General features: G+C 42.6%; 1 protein-coding gene across 1 annotated transcript in view; it reads right to left on the bottom strand.

The window, feature by feature from the left end:
- Positions 1 to 386: 386 nt before the first annotated feature.
- Synpo2 (synaptopodin 2) overlaps positions 387 to 19,769 on the bottom strand; it is a 151,058-nt gene continuing 131,675 nt past the window's right edge. Inside the window, exon 5 of the mRNA XM_021158903.2 lies at positions 387 to 4,203. Coding sequence (XP_021014562.1) covers positions 3,664 to 4,203 — 540 coding nt within the window. The 3' untranslated portion in view covers positions 387 to 3,663. The remainder of the gene's footprint in view (positions 4,204 to 19,769) is intronic.

Consider the following 19,769-nt stretch of genomic DNA (forward strand, 5'->3'; position numbering starts at 1 on the left):
AAGAGAAGAGAAGAGAAAAGAAGAGAAAAAAGAGAAGAGAAGAGAAGAGAAAAGGAAAGAAAAGAAAGGAAAGGGAAGGAAAAGAAAAGAAAAGAAAAGTAAAGAAAAGAAAAGAAAAGAAAAGAAAAGAAAAGAAAAGAAAAGAAAAGAAAAGGAAGAAAAGGAAAGACATAAACAAAAAAATGAGTTAAAATGTTGCCATGCAGTACGAAATCATTACACTGTGTCTGGATGCTGTGTTGGAAAAAAAACAACAAAACAAACAAACAAACAAAAACTAAATTCACAGACCAAATACTCAACAAGAATAAATCTCTTTTGCAATGAAAAATAACTCAAAATGAACTTTACATTCAAAGAAACAATAAGCCTCTTGACTTGGTTTTCAAGTTACATTTATTACTAATCTCATTTGGATTTTTCAGTCCAAATCTTTCACATACAGCCTTTGAGGACAGAGAGAAATAGAAATAACAACCTAATAGGAACGTGTGACCTGTGTAGCAGTTTCTTCTACTTTGAATAGAATCCAAGTGTGAAAATCCTTTTCTTAAGAAACAAACATTTCTGCAATTTCCCCCCATTATAACGGTCCCTAATTGATACACTCTTTTCTCCTAAGTTTTAAGTCATTAATACACATGCATATCTGTGATTAAGCCCCACTAAGTGCATGCTCTTCAAGGTGCATGATGCTGCCAAACATGAGACAGCCTCAAAAACAAAGGGACTAGAATCTGTGTAGCCACCACACTCAGAGTTCAAGTTAAAATTATCTACTAAGGTTTCACACCTATGCAATGATACAATGTTTAAACTTGGATGGGAGGCAATGCCTGATTAGTGTCTCTGACTGTGCTCAACCTTTAGTAAGACACTATGTAGCTTCTGATGATTGAAATATATCTGCAGCAAATGTGGTGTAGCTTTTAAAGCCACAACTCTTCTGTGCAAGGGCTATTGCTTGGAAAATGAGACCAACTTGTTTTATTCTTCTTAAAAAGGTAACATAACATCCCACCCTAAAAGCCAGATCTTGGGGTGGCTGAATGTCAGTCATGGAACTGTATCACTTTCTAGTCTGCAGTGGTAGTATTGTATTCAAAGGCATCTACACAATTTGACTGTGTTGAAGCATCACTGTGTGCTAAAGATATTCATGTCCTTGTGAAGAAAATGTGCAGCCTTTCTGTTGCATAGAATACATTCAGATAGCTCAATATCAATGCTAATTTTGGTGTGGTACAAGCAAAAGATAAGTGCATTTTATAATAATATCTAAGATATCTGCTCCTTGAATCAAATGAGTTTTAGCAAAGAGTGTGCTGTGAGTCAACTGGTGGCAATAAAACCTAGTACTTACAAAAGAAAGTAGCAGGAGAGAATGTGGACCCATTAAGTAACATCTTTTCTTTTAATCCTCCATTTCTAAAACTAGCCTAATCCAGAATGACTTAAACACCTAGTGATAAATTTGATGACAAAATTGAAGCCAGTAAGGATCATATGTTCACACTTCTTAAGACTCCAGTGGCCTAACATTATTCTTTTAAGATTCTATACATAAAAAAAAACCCTCATGGATGCCAAGAATTATATTTTATACTTTAAGGGAATTAACACTATATTGATTTAGACAAATTAACAGTGAAAGCTTTTGCTCTAGTTTTTATAAAACGTGTAGTTCAGGCTGGCATGGAATTTTCAGCAACCTTTTTTCTTCATCCCTCAGAGTGATGCAGGCATAAGGCTAGCAATCATATTTTGGGAAGTAGTTATCTATCTCTTTGCTGCAAGATTGAACAAATTAGCATGTGGCCACTCTTGCCACTTACTGAGAATTCTTCAATTTTCTTTTTTGTAACTTCTAATGCAACAGACTGTCTGCCTCCTCATAGTCCGTTTTTATTCTGTGGGAGATACCATCATGATGATAAGATGAAAGGAAAATAAAGCAAAATTATCATGTTTGAAAAGCCAAGCAGAATTTTTAAATTAAAAAAGACTCTGAATAAACTTGATAATGATATGAACTACTTTGAATTCCCTTGTAGTTAACACTTTTAGGTATGTTGGTAAGGAGCTGGTGTTGATCTGTTCGTGGTCATGCTTATAAGGCTGGGTTGGTTAGTGGAGAGGCAAGTTAGCTGCCTAACTTCCTCTGTACAGCTCAGAAGCAGCCCTTGTGTGTATACTTCTCCTGTTTATTTCTATAAGCGATCAGGCACATCAGTTGCACAATGACAGGCACATTCATCTACTACTTCCTTAAATCCATGAATAGTTTTATCTTTACATCAATCTTCACTCCACATACACGAAACCAGCCACTTAGAAATTCCTTTTGGGATCTTTAGTGACGCATTTCTTGGCACTAATGACCTCGTCCACTCCTAAAGTTAATCTGATATCTATGTGATTAGCCACCACAAACAATGCATCAAAGGTCATTCAACCGAGAAGATCTCGAGATAGCAGAATTGTAAAGAACCTAAGCAATTAGACAACCCAGCCTTCTCATCTGACGAATGAGAACACTTCAGCTCATGTCTTCCCGTCTCGGGCTGCTGGCTTTAAATAGATTGGAAATAAATCTAATGCCTAGATGTGTGCTTTCCATACATTGCAGTTTTCTTCTAAGTCCATATGGCTTGTGTAGTAACCTCACCCTGACATATTCCTGTCTTAAAAACATTCCCACCCTGTCCAGGCACAGTGGTGCCCACCTGAAATCCTAGCACTGCATAGGTTGAGGCAGGGTGGAACCATGAGTTTGAGGATAGCCTGGGCTCCAAAAGGGGTACCACACCAGTCAGGGCTACACAGTAAGGGACTGTCGCAAACAAACAAAAGAAGAAGAATAGAACATTTCCATTTCAGCCTTCTAATTCATCTGAACTACACCTAACATGTGTTAGAGAAATGTTTGAAATAACACCAAGGAAATTCTTTTCTGTATGATTATTACTTCTTGTGGGCTTGCCTTAGAAATTTGTCCTTATAGAAAGGATGGGAACCAGCCAGAGGAAAGTCTAGAGGCACGGGGACAGGCAATGGGGTGACAGGTGGATTTGAACAAAGTAAATGGCAAATGCATGTTATATTTATACAAAGAATTTTATATTCCTCACTATTAGAAATACTGGTAATCACTACATTCTAGTCTAATAATTTTTTTTATTGGCTAAGGCATGCAGAAGAAAATGTTTGGATTTGTTGTCTTTACACGAAGACAAAGTTGAGTTGCATGGGGCTTCTTACAAATGAAATTAATACTTTGAATTTTTTTATATAAGTGCCAGAATATCAATGCAAGAAAGTAATCCTTTTGAGGCAAGGTCTTAGGTACCCTAGGCTGGCCTCAAACTATGTGCCTGAGAATTTTCTTGAATTGCTGGTTTCCTGACTTGTCTCATATGCACTGAGATTACGGGTGTTTGCCACCACGCCCTGCCCACTCTGACTCTTGTCTACCTAGCAGTTCCTTAGGCATTGGCAGATAAGGAAGTGATGCACGCTTGTGTGTTTACACACATGTACACTCAGAGAAATGATCTGTGAGAGCCACTGAGGACTAAACGTGGGTTTAAGTCTATTTTTAAAAATAAAGAACCCTACCACAGCTCTCTAACAACAAAATCCACACAATTGTCACACAAGCTTTCACGGTTGGTGTCTCCGCCCCCTTGGGTGTGGGTTATAGTCATAACCACCCAATGGAAGACAATATTCAGACCTCGTCTCCATGGACATCGCTTTCAAATCATTTCTGGACTCCTGCCTATAACACACATATGGCAACTGGGAACTATATAAGGAGTGGCTAGACACATGGCTGTTGACTGGGGATGGGGCAGGATACTCTTGCCTTTCCGAAAAGCTCATGTTGGTCTTCTGAGTTTGAGGGACAAAGGACAGTCTCTCTTTCCAGTCCTCTTGGGACCCTGGAGACACCTTCCTCCGAGCTGCGGAGACTACATGCGCCACGATGGATTCCTGGATGTTCCTGGGTCTGAAGGCATCATCCACTAGACCGAGAGGGGACCTGGCTGCTGCTTCCCAAGGTGTCGGTCTCTTGTTAGCTTTCTCCAGCTCAAAGGTTGGTTTGCTGGAGTAACTGTAAGCAGACTGGTACAGCCAGGGAGATGCAGAAATGATGGGCGGGGCCGATCTTCCAGGGAGAGAAAGGGAGCGCCCGTTCTCCTAAAAACAAACAAAAAGTTAATATAGTCCATTCTCTTCTGTTTGTGCTTATTATTACTACAAAGCGCTCATAGCACCACTACCGAGCACTGCACAGATTAAAGCCCTGAAGTGCCCCGTCCTGAAGCCTGGACAGATTGTCTCACTTAACATATTCTGCCTCTGGTCTGCTGAGTGATACCCATACTCCTCATTTGGCCCTCTTTGTTGTTTTCCCGTTTTGCTCTCACAGTTCAAACTGCTGCCATGTCTTTCCCAGGAGTAAGCTCATAGCAGGAACCCTGACACCAACAGGATCTGCCCATCTCTCTGCCTCCCACCCCATCCCCACCGCGACCCCAGACCATCTGCTTTACTCCTGCCCTGCTTCTCCTGGCATGAAGTAAACAAACCAGGGACAATGGCAGAAATGGGCTGGAAACTCCTACAATTTTTACTTTTTCTGCATGACTTTTAACTGCCTGCCTTCTTTTGGTCGACTGAATGCAATAAATGCTGCTTATGAAGGGGTAACCAGTGTAAAAGAAGGGCGGGGCCCCTCTCTTCTCAGAATCTATTTGTGTGAAGAAGACCACTCCACGTGAGTTTTTAATTCTCTGTCTCTCCGTATCTCTGTCTCTCTGTCTCAGTGTCTCTGTGTCTCTGTCCCTGTCTCTCTTTGACCATCTCCCTCTCTTTCTCTCTCTTGCTTGTTTTGGAGAGATGGTCTCATTCTGAAGCCCGAGTTGAGCTCTGGGAAATCCTACTGACTCAGCCTCTCCAGTGCCAGCTAGGAACGTAAGCCTGAGCCACCAAGCTCTTGTGGGTTTAGTTCTTAAGGGTGAGACATGGTCTGTGTCTCATTTGCATTTTGGCTCCATTTTTCTTTTTAATATTCATTCCATTCCAGAGTCTTTCAGAGTTCTCTGCAACATTCCTCTGTGCTTGCTAAATACTCTGTTTGAATAATCCATAGCAGTGCGGGTTGTTGGAAGTTTTGTTCACCCTCTACCCTTCTGCTTTTCTAGGACACTCGCTGCTAGCTAGCCTGTTAATGTTCTCATTCTTCACTCTTGTTTATATGAGACTTACTTAGACAAACTGTAAAAGAAGAGGAGGAGGAGGAGGGGGGAGGAAAGAAAGAAAGAAAGAAAGAAAGAAAGAAAGAAAGAAAGAAAGAAAGAAAGAAAGAAAGAAGCAGCAACAGCAAGGAAAAATGAGTCAACTTTGAAAGTATCAAAGTATCAAAGCATCAAAGCATTGTTTCTTAACCTGGCATGTTGGTGTTGCCTATAATCCTTGCACTTAGAAGCTGGAGGCAGAAGAACAGGAGTTCAAGGTCAGTCTTGGTTTTATAATGTGTTAGAGGCAAGCCAGGACAACATGAGACTTGTCTCAAGAAAAGAGAGGAGAGAGAGAGAGAGAGAGAGAGAGAGAGAGAGAGAGAGAGAGAGAGAGAGAGAGAGAGAGAGAGAGAGAGAGAGAGAGAGAGAGAGAGAGCCTTGTTGAATAAAAAGCCAGACTTGAAGTTAGATTCCAAGTTCCCAGTTTCCAACCATTTCATTCTTATCCGACTACATGGATAGCAATACTGGATTTGACTAAGATGTCTCAGGCTCAGCTGGGTTGTTTTTCAGCATGCCCTTTCTTCCCCATGCCACATGGGCACACACGGGAGATGACTGAGTCTTGATCTGTGTATGAAGAGATGTCAATATTGTAGGGGCTGGTTCTCTCGTCGGAGTCACTAAAACTTGCCTTTGACGTTGCACCCTGGCAGAAGTTCGTTTCTATTAATGTCCTTATCTTAATCCAGAGCTACAGGCAAACTCTCTTGATTATAGAGCCAGCAAGGGTGGCAGTGGTTTTTGCCACCTTTGGCCTACATCTACATTTTATAATTTGACAAGATCTACCCATATTTTATATTACTCATGTATAGATTCATAAACTTACTTAACATCTTTTATGAAATATCTAATACTGCCAAACACTGTTCTATGAGCTAAAAACACAAAGACAATAAGATCTGAGCCCTGAAACCCCAGATCCAGCACCATTTGAATTCCCATGGCATGTCTAACAATTACCCAGTGAACAGACACTCTACCTGTTTTGTCAGAAAGAAAGAGGTTCTTATTTTTATTTATTTTTTACTCTGTAAAAAGACTGTCTTTGAAAGAGTAATAGCTGAGCCACAGCATAGGTCTGTGCCTCCCTTTGTCAGAGCTACAAAAGGGATGAACAACTTTAGTTTCCGAAGTGCAGGGAAAATTCTTAGATTCCAATGCTACTACAGAGGCTCATCTGGTTGGGCACAGCTCTTTCAGCCCATGCTGTTGTTCACAACAACACAATTGAGGGGACAGTAACAGATGAAGGAATCCAGGACTCTATGGAAATGCAGGGCAGACTGAATTCACACACACGTACACACACATACACACAGATACAAACACACATACACACATGCATATACATACATACACATAAACACACATACATTTATACATAAACATACTCATACACACACATACATACATATATATACACACATACATACACACATACACATATATACACTTGCATACACACTTACATACACATACATACATATACACACACACATACACACACATGATGTGACTGTACACACTACAGGGATGTATATACATATCACTGGCTGAAAGAAATGTATTTTCTCCTCCTTCTCCCAATTCACTTAGTTTGAAAATCTTCTTAGAAATTGAAACTTAATAGAAATTAAAATTTCTAAGACTTTTCAGTGATACCCTAATATGAAGGATGAGGCTTTTTGTTTTCAGCTAAAACATAAATGTTAATTAGTCAATTATGAACAGAGAAAAGTAAAACTCTGAGGTGTGTTTATAAAAGAGAAAGTCAGGGTTTTATGGGAGGGGGATTAAAAATCTTATTGAGCGCTGGAGAGATGGCTCAGAAGTTAAGAGCACTGGCTGCTTTCCCAGAGGTCCTGAGTTCAATTCCCAGCAGCCACATGTAGTTTACAACCATTTATAATGGGATCCGATGCCCTCTGCTGGCTTGTAGGTGTATATGCAGATAGAATACTCCTATACATAAAAATAAATCTTCAAATGAATCATATTGAAAGTCAAATGAAATTCCATGTGGAATGCATGTTTGATGAGTATGAAGGCACCGTGGATTGTGCGATGGAAGAGAAGCCTGTCTCCATGAATAAACTGACGATTGTTCTTTACATGGTCCCACCACATGTGCCTTTATTGTCCATTAGCTGCTAATCATGAGGGGATAAACGTTTAGATTATCTTAGGTAGAAGATATAATCACAATATAAATAACTCGTTTTTAGGTACATAATTGTTTTGCATACGCCCGAAAGACCAAATGCTTCTATTCTCACATTTGCCTAAATCCCTAATTTTAATCTTCATGCCTTGTTTGTTGGTATTGTATCCTTTTGTCCATCTCTGTCCAGGCTCCTGCTGCCCTCTACTTAGCTGCTAACTGAAGCCATGAGACATGCCTTGATCCAGAAATGACTAAAGGACCCGAAAATACCAGAGGTATTTCTTCAGTTTTGAAGTTTGCTGGTGTGGTAGAACGCCAGCCTAACCCTGTGGACTGTGGCCTCTCCTGTGTGCTTTATTGTTATCAGAGGAATCAAAGAATGCCATATTTTAGTGTATATGTGTATGTGTGTGTGTGAGTGACACGCCACTTCCTCAGTGTGGAGGTTAGAAGACAGTTTTCAAGAGTGGGTTCTTTCCCCCTGTGTGATGGAGGACTAAATTCACAGCAGGCTTGCATGGCAGCTGTTTTTACCCACTGAGCTGTTCTGACTAGCCCAGATGAAGGATTTTTTTTTTTTTTTTTGGCTAGAGAGTATTTATCATTTATCAGTAACTAATCTGTCAAGATGGCTTTCCTGGTGACCCCGTCTAATTGTTTCTCTTTGCTCCATTATCTTTGAAGTTGTGTTTAACAAAGGGAAAGAGATTTTTCCGTTGCCCAAACCAAACGGGTTCTGGCATCCTGTTTACCTCTAAGGACAGTTCTGTAGCTATTCGAGTTGCCCAGACCAGTCTTAAAGGCTCCACCTCTGTCTAAGCTCTAATTTTAACTTTAAGAGAAGGGGTTCCTGTCCTTTCTCCATGTACTCTTGAGGCTTTTCTGCTGTAGGGTGGGGTAGGGTAGGGCTCTCTCTCTCTCTTTTCCTCTCCCAGCTTGCTAACTCTGACTCCTTGGTGTAATGGGCAAGGATAAAGAAAAGCAAAGAGAAAAGGAGGTTTTTTCAGCAACCCCATCTTCGGGCTTTTAGGTCTTGGAGACAGACAGTTTGAGAGGGGGAGATTTCATAATAAAGACACAAAGACTGCTCCCTGACGACCTAGCCCATGGTTCTTAATTCTTGCTTAATGTGGAGTGGTGTGTGTGTGTGTGAGAGAGAGAGAGAGAGAGAGAGAGANAGAGAGANAGAGAGAGAGANAGAGAGANAGAGAGAGAGANTGTGTGTGTGTGTGTGTGTGTGTGTGTGTGTGTGTGTGTGTGTGGTGGCACACACCTTTAATCCCAGCACTTGGGAGGCAGAGGCAGGCGGATTTCTGAGTTTGAGGCCAGCCTGGTCTACAAAGTGAGTTCCAGGACAGCCAGGGCTACACAGAGAAACCCTGTCTCAAAAAAAAAAAAAAAAAAAACCCCCCCCCAAAAAAAAAAAAAAAAAAAAACCCCCCCCCAAAAAAAAAAAAAAAAAAAACCCCCCCCCCCAAAAAAAAAAAAACTAGAGTTATTTAGAAAGAGGAACCTCAGTTGAGAAGATACCATCACCAGATTGCTTGACGGCAACTTTGTAAGGCATTTTCTTGATGATCCTGTGATATGGGAGGAGTCATCCCATTGTGGGTGGTGCCGTTCTTGGACAGGGTGTCCTGGGGTGTATAAGAAAGCAGGCTAAGCCAGAGGGAGCAAGTCATAAGCAGCCTTCACCCATAGCCTTTGTTTCAGTTCCTGCCTCGGGTGCTTGCCCTGACCTGCTCAGTGATAGAGTGTGACCTGGGAGCGCTAAGATGAAGCGAACCTTCTTTCCCGGGTTGCTTTTGGTCTTCCTACTTCATCTCAGCAACAACTGATACATGAGCCGTTTCTGTGCATTCTAGGAGGTAATTTGTAACTCTTCTGGATTCAGTTAGGAAGCTGTCTACTTTAGCTTGTAGCTAGCTGCTCGGACCCATCTGCCCCCTCAGGAGCCTGGAGACTGCCAGTCACCTCTGGTTTGCTCCTGACCTCTCCTGGTCCATGGGGAAACACATATCATTTGTGGGCACGAGGCAGCAAACTTCCTGGTTCTTTGCCAAAACTGCTTGCCAACCTGTGCTCTCCCTTTCCAGATTCCCTGAGTGTGTCAGGTCACAGCCCTCTCTGACCCATCAGCTGTCCTCACACCGCCTTTCAGGTCAGCTCATCTCAGACTCCACTCAAAAATTCTTCTCCTACATGGTCTGAAGTGAAGGCCAGGGTTTCTGAGCTCCTGCCCTCCACTGTCTGTGTCCACGTTCTGATACGTACAGTCACATGGACCTAGCTGAGGATGTGAGCCCTGCAGAAGTAGCGCGCCATTGTTATCTTTGTAAAGCCTACTGCTCTGTTCTGAACTCGGGTTAGTGCGCAGCCGCTCCTCTCTGGGGTTTCTTGGCTAAGACGCCAGCTTCACTATCATTCTGCATGCATGGACACGCCATTTCCAGCCAGCTAAGTACAAAGCCCTTTATCATAATTTTCTGTGTTAAAATATGGGCTAAAAATGGAATAGAATTTTAGTCTACAAATTATTTTCAAGGAAAACGTCTAGAAACTTTCAATGGTCTTAAGAGGAGAGACTTTACAACTTGCTCAGGTCCTGCCTTGCAGAAAAGGACTAATTTCCTTCCAGGGCATCATGCATCCTTGGCCTGGGGACTTCCTCCTTATACTGAACCATGCCTCCGTTCCTGGCTTTACCTGGTTGTTGATCCTGGTGCCTCAGAAACACAATCTCTCAACACTTTTTTTCTCTTCTTTCTCCTTCTCTCCAGTGGTTGGTTGGTTGGCTCAAAGCAGGTCTCACTCTGTAACTGAGGTTGACCCTCTGAGTGGACCTTCTATCTTAGTCCCCTGAGTGCTGGCTGGGCTTACAGACATGACTTAGCACAGCCAGCTGTCGTCTACTTCTTTACAGACATTAGGTTCTAACTTCTGCCACTCAATACGCATTTGGTCACTTTCACCATCTTGTCCCTGACTTCCATTTTCTATGTTCTTCTTTCAGTTTGTCGAGTAAGGTTAATGTAGAAACATTTTGAAATACACGCACACACACATGTGCGCATGTACACACATACCTGTGTGTATTCACACATACCCAGAACCAACCTGGGGGCTAAGTAAAACTATCCTTCGCTCTGCCCGTGGGTCCATGCCATCTGGCAGATGACAATAACTTACATGGGTCAGTCAATCCTATATTTAGAGCATTTGGTTCTTTAACCCATAAGAGTACACGCTAATCCTTTTATGTGTACCAATCTTAAAATAGCTCAATATTTTTAATACAGTAAAGACTACAAGATGCTCACTGAACTCATGAGCTAGGTGGGGTAATATATCCCACAAGAGGAGCGAATACTAAATAATATTTTTCTACTTTTGCCTTTAATTATAGCTGACATGAATATATTGTTTATTATTGTGTATCAGGCAGTGCGTGTTCATTGCTTCTGTGGACAGCTTCATGCAATCCTCAACACGGACCCATGAACCGGACACTATCATCATCTCTGTTTTCTATCTGTGTACCTCTTGCACTTGAACAAGGTAAGTAGCCTCCCCTCAGGTCAAAATCTAAGGACAGTTAGTGTGGGGAGCTGAGCACAGGAAGTCTCATAGTAGAGGTCTTTTTCAGTCCTTTTTCTTTCTCTCTGTCCTAAGAATTGAACTCAGGGCTTTTCTTATCCTAGACAACTGTTCTGCCACTGAGCTATGCCTGGGTTAGAGGTTTTTTTGTTTTTAATTTATTTTTTTATATTCCATATTTTATCACCCCCCCATCTACCTTCGACTGCTCCACATCCCACACCTCCTCCCCACTCCACCCTGTCTCCATGTGGATGTCCCCACCTCCACCCCACCTGACCTCTAAACTCCCTGGGGCCTCCAGTCTCTTGAGGGTTAGGTGCATCATCTCTGAATGAACACAGACCCGACAGTCCTCTACTGTATGTGTGTTGGGGGAGCCTCACATCAGCTAGTGTATGCTGTCTGTTTGGTGGTGCAGTGTTTGGGAGATTTCAGGGGTCTAGATTAATTGAGACTGCTGGTCCTCCTACAGGAACAATCTCCCTTCTCCTCAGCTTCTTCCAGTCTTTCTCTAATTTGACAACAGGGGCCAGTTGCTTTTGTCCATTGGTTGGGTGCAAATATCTGCATCTGACTCTTTCAGCTGTCACACCTGTAATCTCAGAATTCAGGGGACAAAGGCAGGAGGATCCCTGCAAATTGAGGACAGGCCTGGGCTACATAGTGGTTTCCAGGCCGGCTAGAGCTCCATAAGGATTCCTGTCTCAAAGAGAACAAACTCAAGCGTTTATCATTCATAGTAGAATGTTAGACTTTACGGAAAGCAAAATGTGAAATTGCACGGGGAGACATTTGTAAAACAAACAAACTAAAAACCAACCAATCAAACAACAAAACGTTGGACTCTGATCCTGGAGCTGGATTGGTAGAGGACTTGCCTAACGTACATGAAGAATCGGTTAAAATCATGATGACCTAGGCCTGTAATTCCAGCACTTGGGAAATAGAGCTAGAAAGGTCAAGGTTCAAGGTCATCACCAGATGCAGAACAAGTTCAAGGTTGTCCTGGGCTACAAATAACACTCATACAGCAATCATTTCTCATAACATTTAAATCATTGAAAACAATCTTAGGACTTTTGGAAGCAACCATTTAAATTCTGTGCTAATCAATACTGGTTATTGGTGACCAGCATACAGGAACTATTCACAGATCACATTTAGATGCGTCTCTGTCCCTTGCTGGTGAGACACTTCCAGGCTCTGCACTCAGGATAGAAACACAGAGGGGCTAAGGGCCATTCTCAACTTTTTATCAACCATCTTTTCAGGTCAATTAAATGTTCTTGATTTATGTAGCTTGTTAACAAGACAGCTTACTTAGTTGGTTTCTTACTGAACTACGTGGTAATGAATTTAGCAGGGAAATGCCATCTCAAGTGTACTTCTAACAAGAAAGGCAGTTCTAAAGCAATGGGAACTGTTGTAGCAGCCAGAGGGGTTGAACCTGATACAGGTTTTCAGATTCAAAATATTTGATCTCATAAACACTGCACAAAGCTAAAACAATTTTCTTGGCTGAAATCTTGCTTACCCATGCACCACGGAGAAAGCATTTCAACTTGACAAATATTATTTCAACTCCTCTGGTACCTTTCTCTTTTAAGCACATAATCAGAAAATACGTTTTGCAAACATACTCTTTATCACGAGCAGCTCTCGAGAGGTCCAAAGCAAGTAAATAGGAGCAGAGTGCATTTCCTTGGCCTTTAAGCCATTGATTAGGATCTCTGAGAAGCAGAGGTCCTAGGAGAGGTGGGCCAATGGAAGCAAGCATGCAAGCGCAAAGACCATCCCAGTTTTCCATTTGCAGTCAGCACCATTCCTCCCCGTTCTATACGTCTACACACTGATTGGTCGGAAATCTCTAGAGGGGGCTGACCTCACTACACTTCCAGTACCTTGTGGTTTGTCCTGACTTCCACCACTGCCCTGTTGGGCTGGGCCATCGAGAGCCCTGTTGGATCAGCGCTGCATGTCCCTACTTCCACCCTTGCTTCTTCTACTTGATTTTCAGGGTCCCGCTCTTAACTGCTTGTTCTAATTCAAGTTAGATTATGACACTCAGCTCAATGATGAAAACTCTGCTATGGCTTCCCACTCCATGGAAGGAAAAGCCTGAGGTCTTTTGTTGGCCCATGCATAGCCAGCGAAATCTGCCGCGTCCTCGGTGCATCTCTGTTTGCAATTCCTGAGACACTAGACATTCTCGTCCCTGAGATCTGATCCTTCTGTTCGGAACACAATGCCCCAGATGCAGAGTGTGACATCTCTGTCCTTCCTCAACTGTCATGCAATCTGTTGTGAATTCCATCTCTCTCAAAGCTCACCTCTGTCTGTCTGTCTGTCTGTCTGTCTGTCTGTCTGCCTGCCTGCCTGCCTCCCCTTAGGTGTATACTCAATTTAACATGAGAAATGTTTTTCTTAATCATTTCACTTTTCTCCTGGAGAAAGAAATTAAGGTCTGCAGTCTATCTAAGGGCAACGGTTTCAGAAAACAGTCCTAAAGTCTGGGCACAGAGGCTTAGGCCAACAGCCCCAGCATTCAGAAAGCTGAGTCAAGAGGATTGGGAACTAGGCTACAGGGTGAAACCTTATTTCAAGAATGCAAAAAACAACAATAACAAAAAAATGTCCAAAAGAAAAGAATGTGTGTGTAGGGGAAGTGGGGGGAGGGGTATTCTTAAAATAGTACCTAGAATCAAAACTAAAAGCTGTTTAGAAAACATTTGTTAAGTGAGTGTTGATCTCCATATCATACCACTGTAAATCGGATATCTTCCTATCATCACTGAAATGTTTGGTCAACTTCCAAAATTCAGCCCATTTCACACATCTGGCCCGTGTGGAAAGGGACTCAGAAAGAGCGCACTCCCCTGACCTGTGACATTTTGGAGTCAAGCTACTTTGTTGTGTATTTTCTTTGAAGCGGGATCTCAGGTAGTCTTTAATCCGTCACCTTCCCATCTCTCCAGGGCTGGGCTTGCAGGCATCACTCTGTGTTTTCAAAGTGCTTTGATCTTACAAACGAGAAATCATAGACAATTATACCCAAATTGTAAAGGGAGCCTGAAACACACTCCTTAAAATAAGACCAAATAAGAAAAGCAATAGATAGCATCAGTGATTATCTTAGGTAGGTTTCTACTCTGTGGTAAAGACCAGGAGCAAAAGCAACTTGGAAAGGAAAAGGGTTATTTGGCTTATAGAATCCAGGTCACAGTTGGTGGGGGGAGAGGCAAGGCAGAAAGCTGGAGGCAAGAACTGAAGCAGAGACCATGAAGAAATGCCGCCTATTGACTAGGTCCCCATGGCCTGCTTTCTTATACATCTCAGAACCACTTGCCCAGGGTGGGGGTGGGGCACTGACCAAAGTGGGCTAGGCCTTCCCACATCAATCAAGAAAATGCCCCCCAGATTTGCCTACAGGCAACTTGAGGGAGGCATTTTCTCAATTGAGTTTCCTCTTCCCAAATAATTCTAGCTTGTTCAAGCTGACCAAAAACTAACCTGGACAGGGTTGGAAGAAGAAAAAAAATCAAGTTGATTTTGCGTTTATTATGTGTCTGGAAACAGTATCTTCCCCTCACCAGATTTGTAGGGTCATATCCAGCTTCAGCTAGAATTTACCCAAAGAGGAGCAGTTTAACACTGGGAAAAAAAAATCTGTTAAGATGCCGACACACTTTATCTTTTCTTTAATTTTAGAGGCAGGGTTTCATATAGCACACAGTTGCCTCAAAATGGCCAAAGATGGCCTTAAACTTCTGATCCTCTTGCTCCACTTCCCGAGTTATAGAATTACAGGCATTCACTGCTACCCCTAGTTTATGCGAGGCTGGAGACTGAACGAACCCAGGACCTGGTGCATGAGAGCTGGTGCTCTACCCATTGAGCTCCATGTCCATCCCTGTCTAGAGGGATTTAAATATACAGCAAATATCTTTTTCGAGGTGATTTAAATATAGTCTAGCTTGATGTTGGAGGATGAGGAAGCCTCTCATTTGCTTTTGTTCTTGTGTCTTATAACCACCTCTTCACAATACTCTCAAGTGAAGATTTTGGAAATGCAACTGTTACAATCTTTTATCAAGAAAATGCAGAAGAGCCGGGCGGTGATGGCACATGCCTGGAATCCCAGCACTTGGGAGGCAGAGGCAGGCAGATTTCTGAGTTCGAGGCTAGCCTGGTCTACAAAGTGAGTTCCAGGACAGCCAGGGCTATACAGAGAAACCCTGTCTGGAAAAACCAAACCAAACCAAACCAAACAAAACAAAAACAAAAACAAAAAAAGGAAAGAAAATGGAGAAGTCCTTACAAGTTTACATTATTATTCTGCTTGCAACAGACAAATGAACTAACTGATAGGCAGTTTATGTATCTCTATCTTTTGGACTATGTCTATCTATCTCTGTGTGTTTATCTGTTTTATCAGAAATGCAGCCAAGGAACGGAACATTTTAAGACAGTTTGATGAATGCAATAAATAAACATCAAAATGGTTCCTGCTTCGAGGTTCACGCCTGAGTTCCTGTCCTGACTTCCCCTGAGGAAAGACCGTGACTGTGAGATGAAGTAAGCCCTTGCCTCTCCCAGGTGCTTTTGAACCTGGTGTTTTATCGCAGCAGTGGAAAACAAACTAAGGCAAGCACCAAAATGATAGACTTCTACGCTTTATCTCACGCTTAAAGGTGACCCTTCGGGAGAGAGGCTAAGGGCTGTAAGAGCCAGCAGGCTGGAGGAATGGGAATTCAGACGCCACACAGGTGTGGGCCTGTGGTGTCCGGTTTCTCACTAGGGCTCAACTGTTCTTGAAATTGTAAAGTAGGAATAATGCTGACTGCCATTTCAAGATTCTGGGTAGAAGAGTTTCTAAACTGAATGCCACACAGCACAACGAATCATGACTATTTTTATGATTGTGTGATGAGACTGTGTGGCTCAAAGGTGTCAGAGATCTGGCAGAACCTTTTGTTCAAGAGGCAACTGCATGGGCGGGCTGCCGACCCTAGACAAAAATAGAAGCAGGCCTTGACTTTGAAGTGGGGTGAGCGATGCAGGCCTCAGAGAGTGCCAAGGCAGCCCTGCCTCCCCGTGCTCCCAGAACACAGGCAGCTGTGCTGGCCAGAAACACCACCCCTGACCTCATCTCTCTGCTGGATCAGAGTGGGCCAGAATACAGAAGAGTAGTTGGTTTCTGATGTTCTACTTTAAAAAAAGATAAAAGATAAAAACAGTAGCTCTCAGCGTTAGTTCAGAGAGAGCCGTGCTATGGAGAAATCTGTGCGTATTCTTCTGCGATCTCTTCATTTTAGAGATGCAGACTGACTGTGAGCTGAGAGACTGACTGTGTGCTGGTCGGAATGCTGAGCACTCCGTGTCTGTTGCCTCCCGTCATCCTTCCCAAAGTCTGTAAATCCCCTCCCTGCAAATAAGCATCGGAACTACTAAAGACATTTACCCCATGCCACCAAGTCTGCATTGCATGCATTTGCATAAAGGAATTGAAGACATAGGCAATAAAATTTAATTTGAATAATCTATTTTAAGGCACGACAGCAGTTACTATAGCAATTTTTACCAACTTCTGAAAAGAACCCAGTGAATAAATTATGGCTTATTAAAATACTTCAATTACTATAAGCTGCATTCTATTGAAATAGCTGAAAGTGCCATCTTAAAGGTTTATAATGTGTAGCATTATTTAATTACATTTTAATAAGAGTCTAGATTGGATAAAGCTGCCCCGGGAAGAGCATCGGAAGGTGCAGAAGGAGCTCACAGCAGCCTACACTGCTTCTTACATGCACTGGACCTGCAGAACCGGAAGAAGCCGCAGTGCATGTTGGGGTTCTGCCAGAACAAACAAGAAAGCTCACAATCTCCTTTACTCCCAAGCCGGAGTAGGACTACCGGGGAACCAGAAGGCTGCAGAGAGAGGCCGGTGCCTGCCATGCACCCCTCCTGCATGCACAGGGCCTGTAAGAGGCGGAGGGATCTGGGAAAGGGGTCTTTCAACTCTGCAGCGGGGCCCGCAGTTTACATCATACGACGTTCTTGTACTTTTAAATTTTCTGCTACTTACTTTCTACTCTTCCATGTATGCCTCCCGATGGCTTTGCCTTTGTCTTTAGAGTGCTCGGTTAGGTTTTGGGAGCTGTTGCTTATGCCTCCCCCCACCCTTTCTTTGTCTTTTCCTCTAAATCCTCCCACCTCGACTCACCCCGCCACTTTACCCACCTCACCCTGTTTTCTACTCAGTGTTACTTTAATATTTCTCCTCCCCTACTCTGCTTCCCTCCTAACCCTGACCATATTTTCTAGTTTTAGGTTATGTAAACAATTTCTTATATATTTTTTCTTGGTCACAGCTCCCCTCCCCTACTCCTCCCCCACTCTCCCCACCTCTCTGCCCATCGCCTTCCATGGTTGTTCACGAGCTCTCTCTCTTTAAAGAACAAGTATGTTAACTAAACTCCAAGTACACTCCATGCTATCCTTGCCTGTTTATCCTCCAAAAGTTATTGAAGCCGAAGGAGTCACTGTTGGGAATTGGCTAATAAAATATTTGAATAGTGTTAGTATTCAGCCACTGTGGTTGCTCTTGCAGTTAATATTCTACTTGGGGAATGGTACGGAGCTTACACCAGGCATCCGGAGCTCCGGGAGTGAGGAATTATTTTCTCAACTACAGCACATTGAGCTCTAACACATTCAAGACTGTGTGAAAATTGCAAATACTTCAAATGAAGGAAAATAGCTGGTCAAAACTAAACCAATCCCCAAAAAACCAAAAAACAAAACAAGACGTTAGATGCATACATCCCAACATAGCAACATTTTAAAAACAAAAAACAAAACCATCAGAACTCTTCCAATGGAGTTAGCCTTACAGTAACGGCACCTAGTTGGAGTGAGTTAGATGAACTCCCACATAGAACCTGAAGTAATGACCTTACACATGATCAAGGTCACAAAGAGATGAATGAAATAAGGAGGTGATACATAGTATAAACAGGAAAGCCAACAAAGAAATTACAGAGAAACACCAATTCAGAGTACTAGACATTACAAAAACAAAACAAAAAAACCCACAAAAAACAAACAAACAAACAAAAACCTGTACTGGCTGGGTTTGTGTGTCAACTTGACACAAGCTGGAGTTATCACAGAGAAAGGAGCCTCCCTTGAGGAAATGCCTCCATGAGATCCAGCTGTAAGGCATTTTCTCAATTAGTGATCAAGTGGGGAGTGCCATTGTGGGTGGGACCATGTCTGGGCTGGTAGTCTTGGGTTCTATAAGAGATCAAGCTGAGCAAGCCAGGGGAAGCAAGCCAGTAAGGAACATCCCTCCATGGCCTCTGCATCAGCTCCTGCTCCCTGACCTGCTTGAGTTCCAGTCCTGACTTCCTTTGGTGATGAACAGCAATGTGGAAATGTAAGCTGAATAAACCCTTTTCTCCCCAACTTGCTTCTTGGTCATGATGTTTGTGCAGGAATAGAAGCCCTGACTAAGACAAGAACAAAACAAAACAAAACAACCAATAAAGTGGACCATGGACAAGACAGGGTGGGTAAGCACAGGATTCAATGTGCAGGAACTGGAACAATTCAACAGGGAGGAAGGTACCTGTGGCGGTTTGGATGAGAATGGCGTCGATTGGCCCACGTATTTAAATGTCTGATTCCCTTTTGGTTAGCAGGATACAATGTTGCTTTGTTGAGGAAGGTGTGGACTTTCAGGTTTCAAAAGCCCATGTCATTCCCAGTTAGCTCTCTTACTCTCTGCCTCCTGTTTGTGGATCAGATATGAGCTCTCAACTACTGCTCCAGCCCTGGGCCTTCCTACTGCTGCACCTCGCTCCGTGAAGGTCAGAAACTCTCCATCTGAGACTATAAACAAGCCCCCAATTCAATGCTTTCTTTTATAAGTTGCCTTAGCCATAGTGTTTCTTCACAGCAATAGAAAAATAACTAAGGCAATAAAGTAATAATTAAAAAAAAAAGATGCCAGTGAGAATTCCAAGGTACATGTGGCACTCTGAAAAGACTGAATTAGGTTTACACAACAGGAGGGGAATCTCATTCTAATGGCATAGAAAATGTCTTCAAGAGAATCATAATAGAAAATCTCTCAGAGTTAGGAAAAGATATTCAAACACAGGAGGCATTTAAGGTGGAAAACAGACAAGACCAGAAAAGAACCTCACTTGTCATATTAAAAATAAAGCATTAAATGTACAGAACAAAGAAACTATACAGAAAACAGTAATCGAGAAATACCAAGATAAGTGCAAAGGCAGGCTGCTAAGAATAGCAGCAGAATGGTCAACTGAACCTTTAAAAACTAGAAGGGTTTGGGATGATGCTTTTCAAGATCGGAAGGACCCCAGACTAACCATCAAAGCTACTTGTCATAAATGAATGAAAACAAAACCTCCCCAGGATAGCAATAGACCAAAAGAATTGATGATCACTAACCTAGGTCTATAGAAAATATATGAAGGAATCTTTCCTATTGAAGGGGGGACAATGCACAAAGCCATAGGGAAAAAATAAACTGGAATAATAGCTGAGCAAGAAAAGAAGAGGGAGATCTTAAGACTTCTGGTGAGTGGAGCACAGCTTCTGCTCCAATCCAATTGCGCGGGACCTGAGACTGCATTAGTTAGGGAAGCAGAAACCGGCCTGAG

Source organism: Mus caroli, chromosome 3 (genome assembly GCF_900094665.2).
Source record: "Mus caroli chromosome 3, CAROLI_EIJ_v1.1, whole genome shotgun sequence".
Classification (NCBI taxonomy): domain Eukaryota; kingdom Metazoa; phylum Chordata; class Mammalia; order Rodentia; family Muridae; genus Mus; species Mus caroli.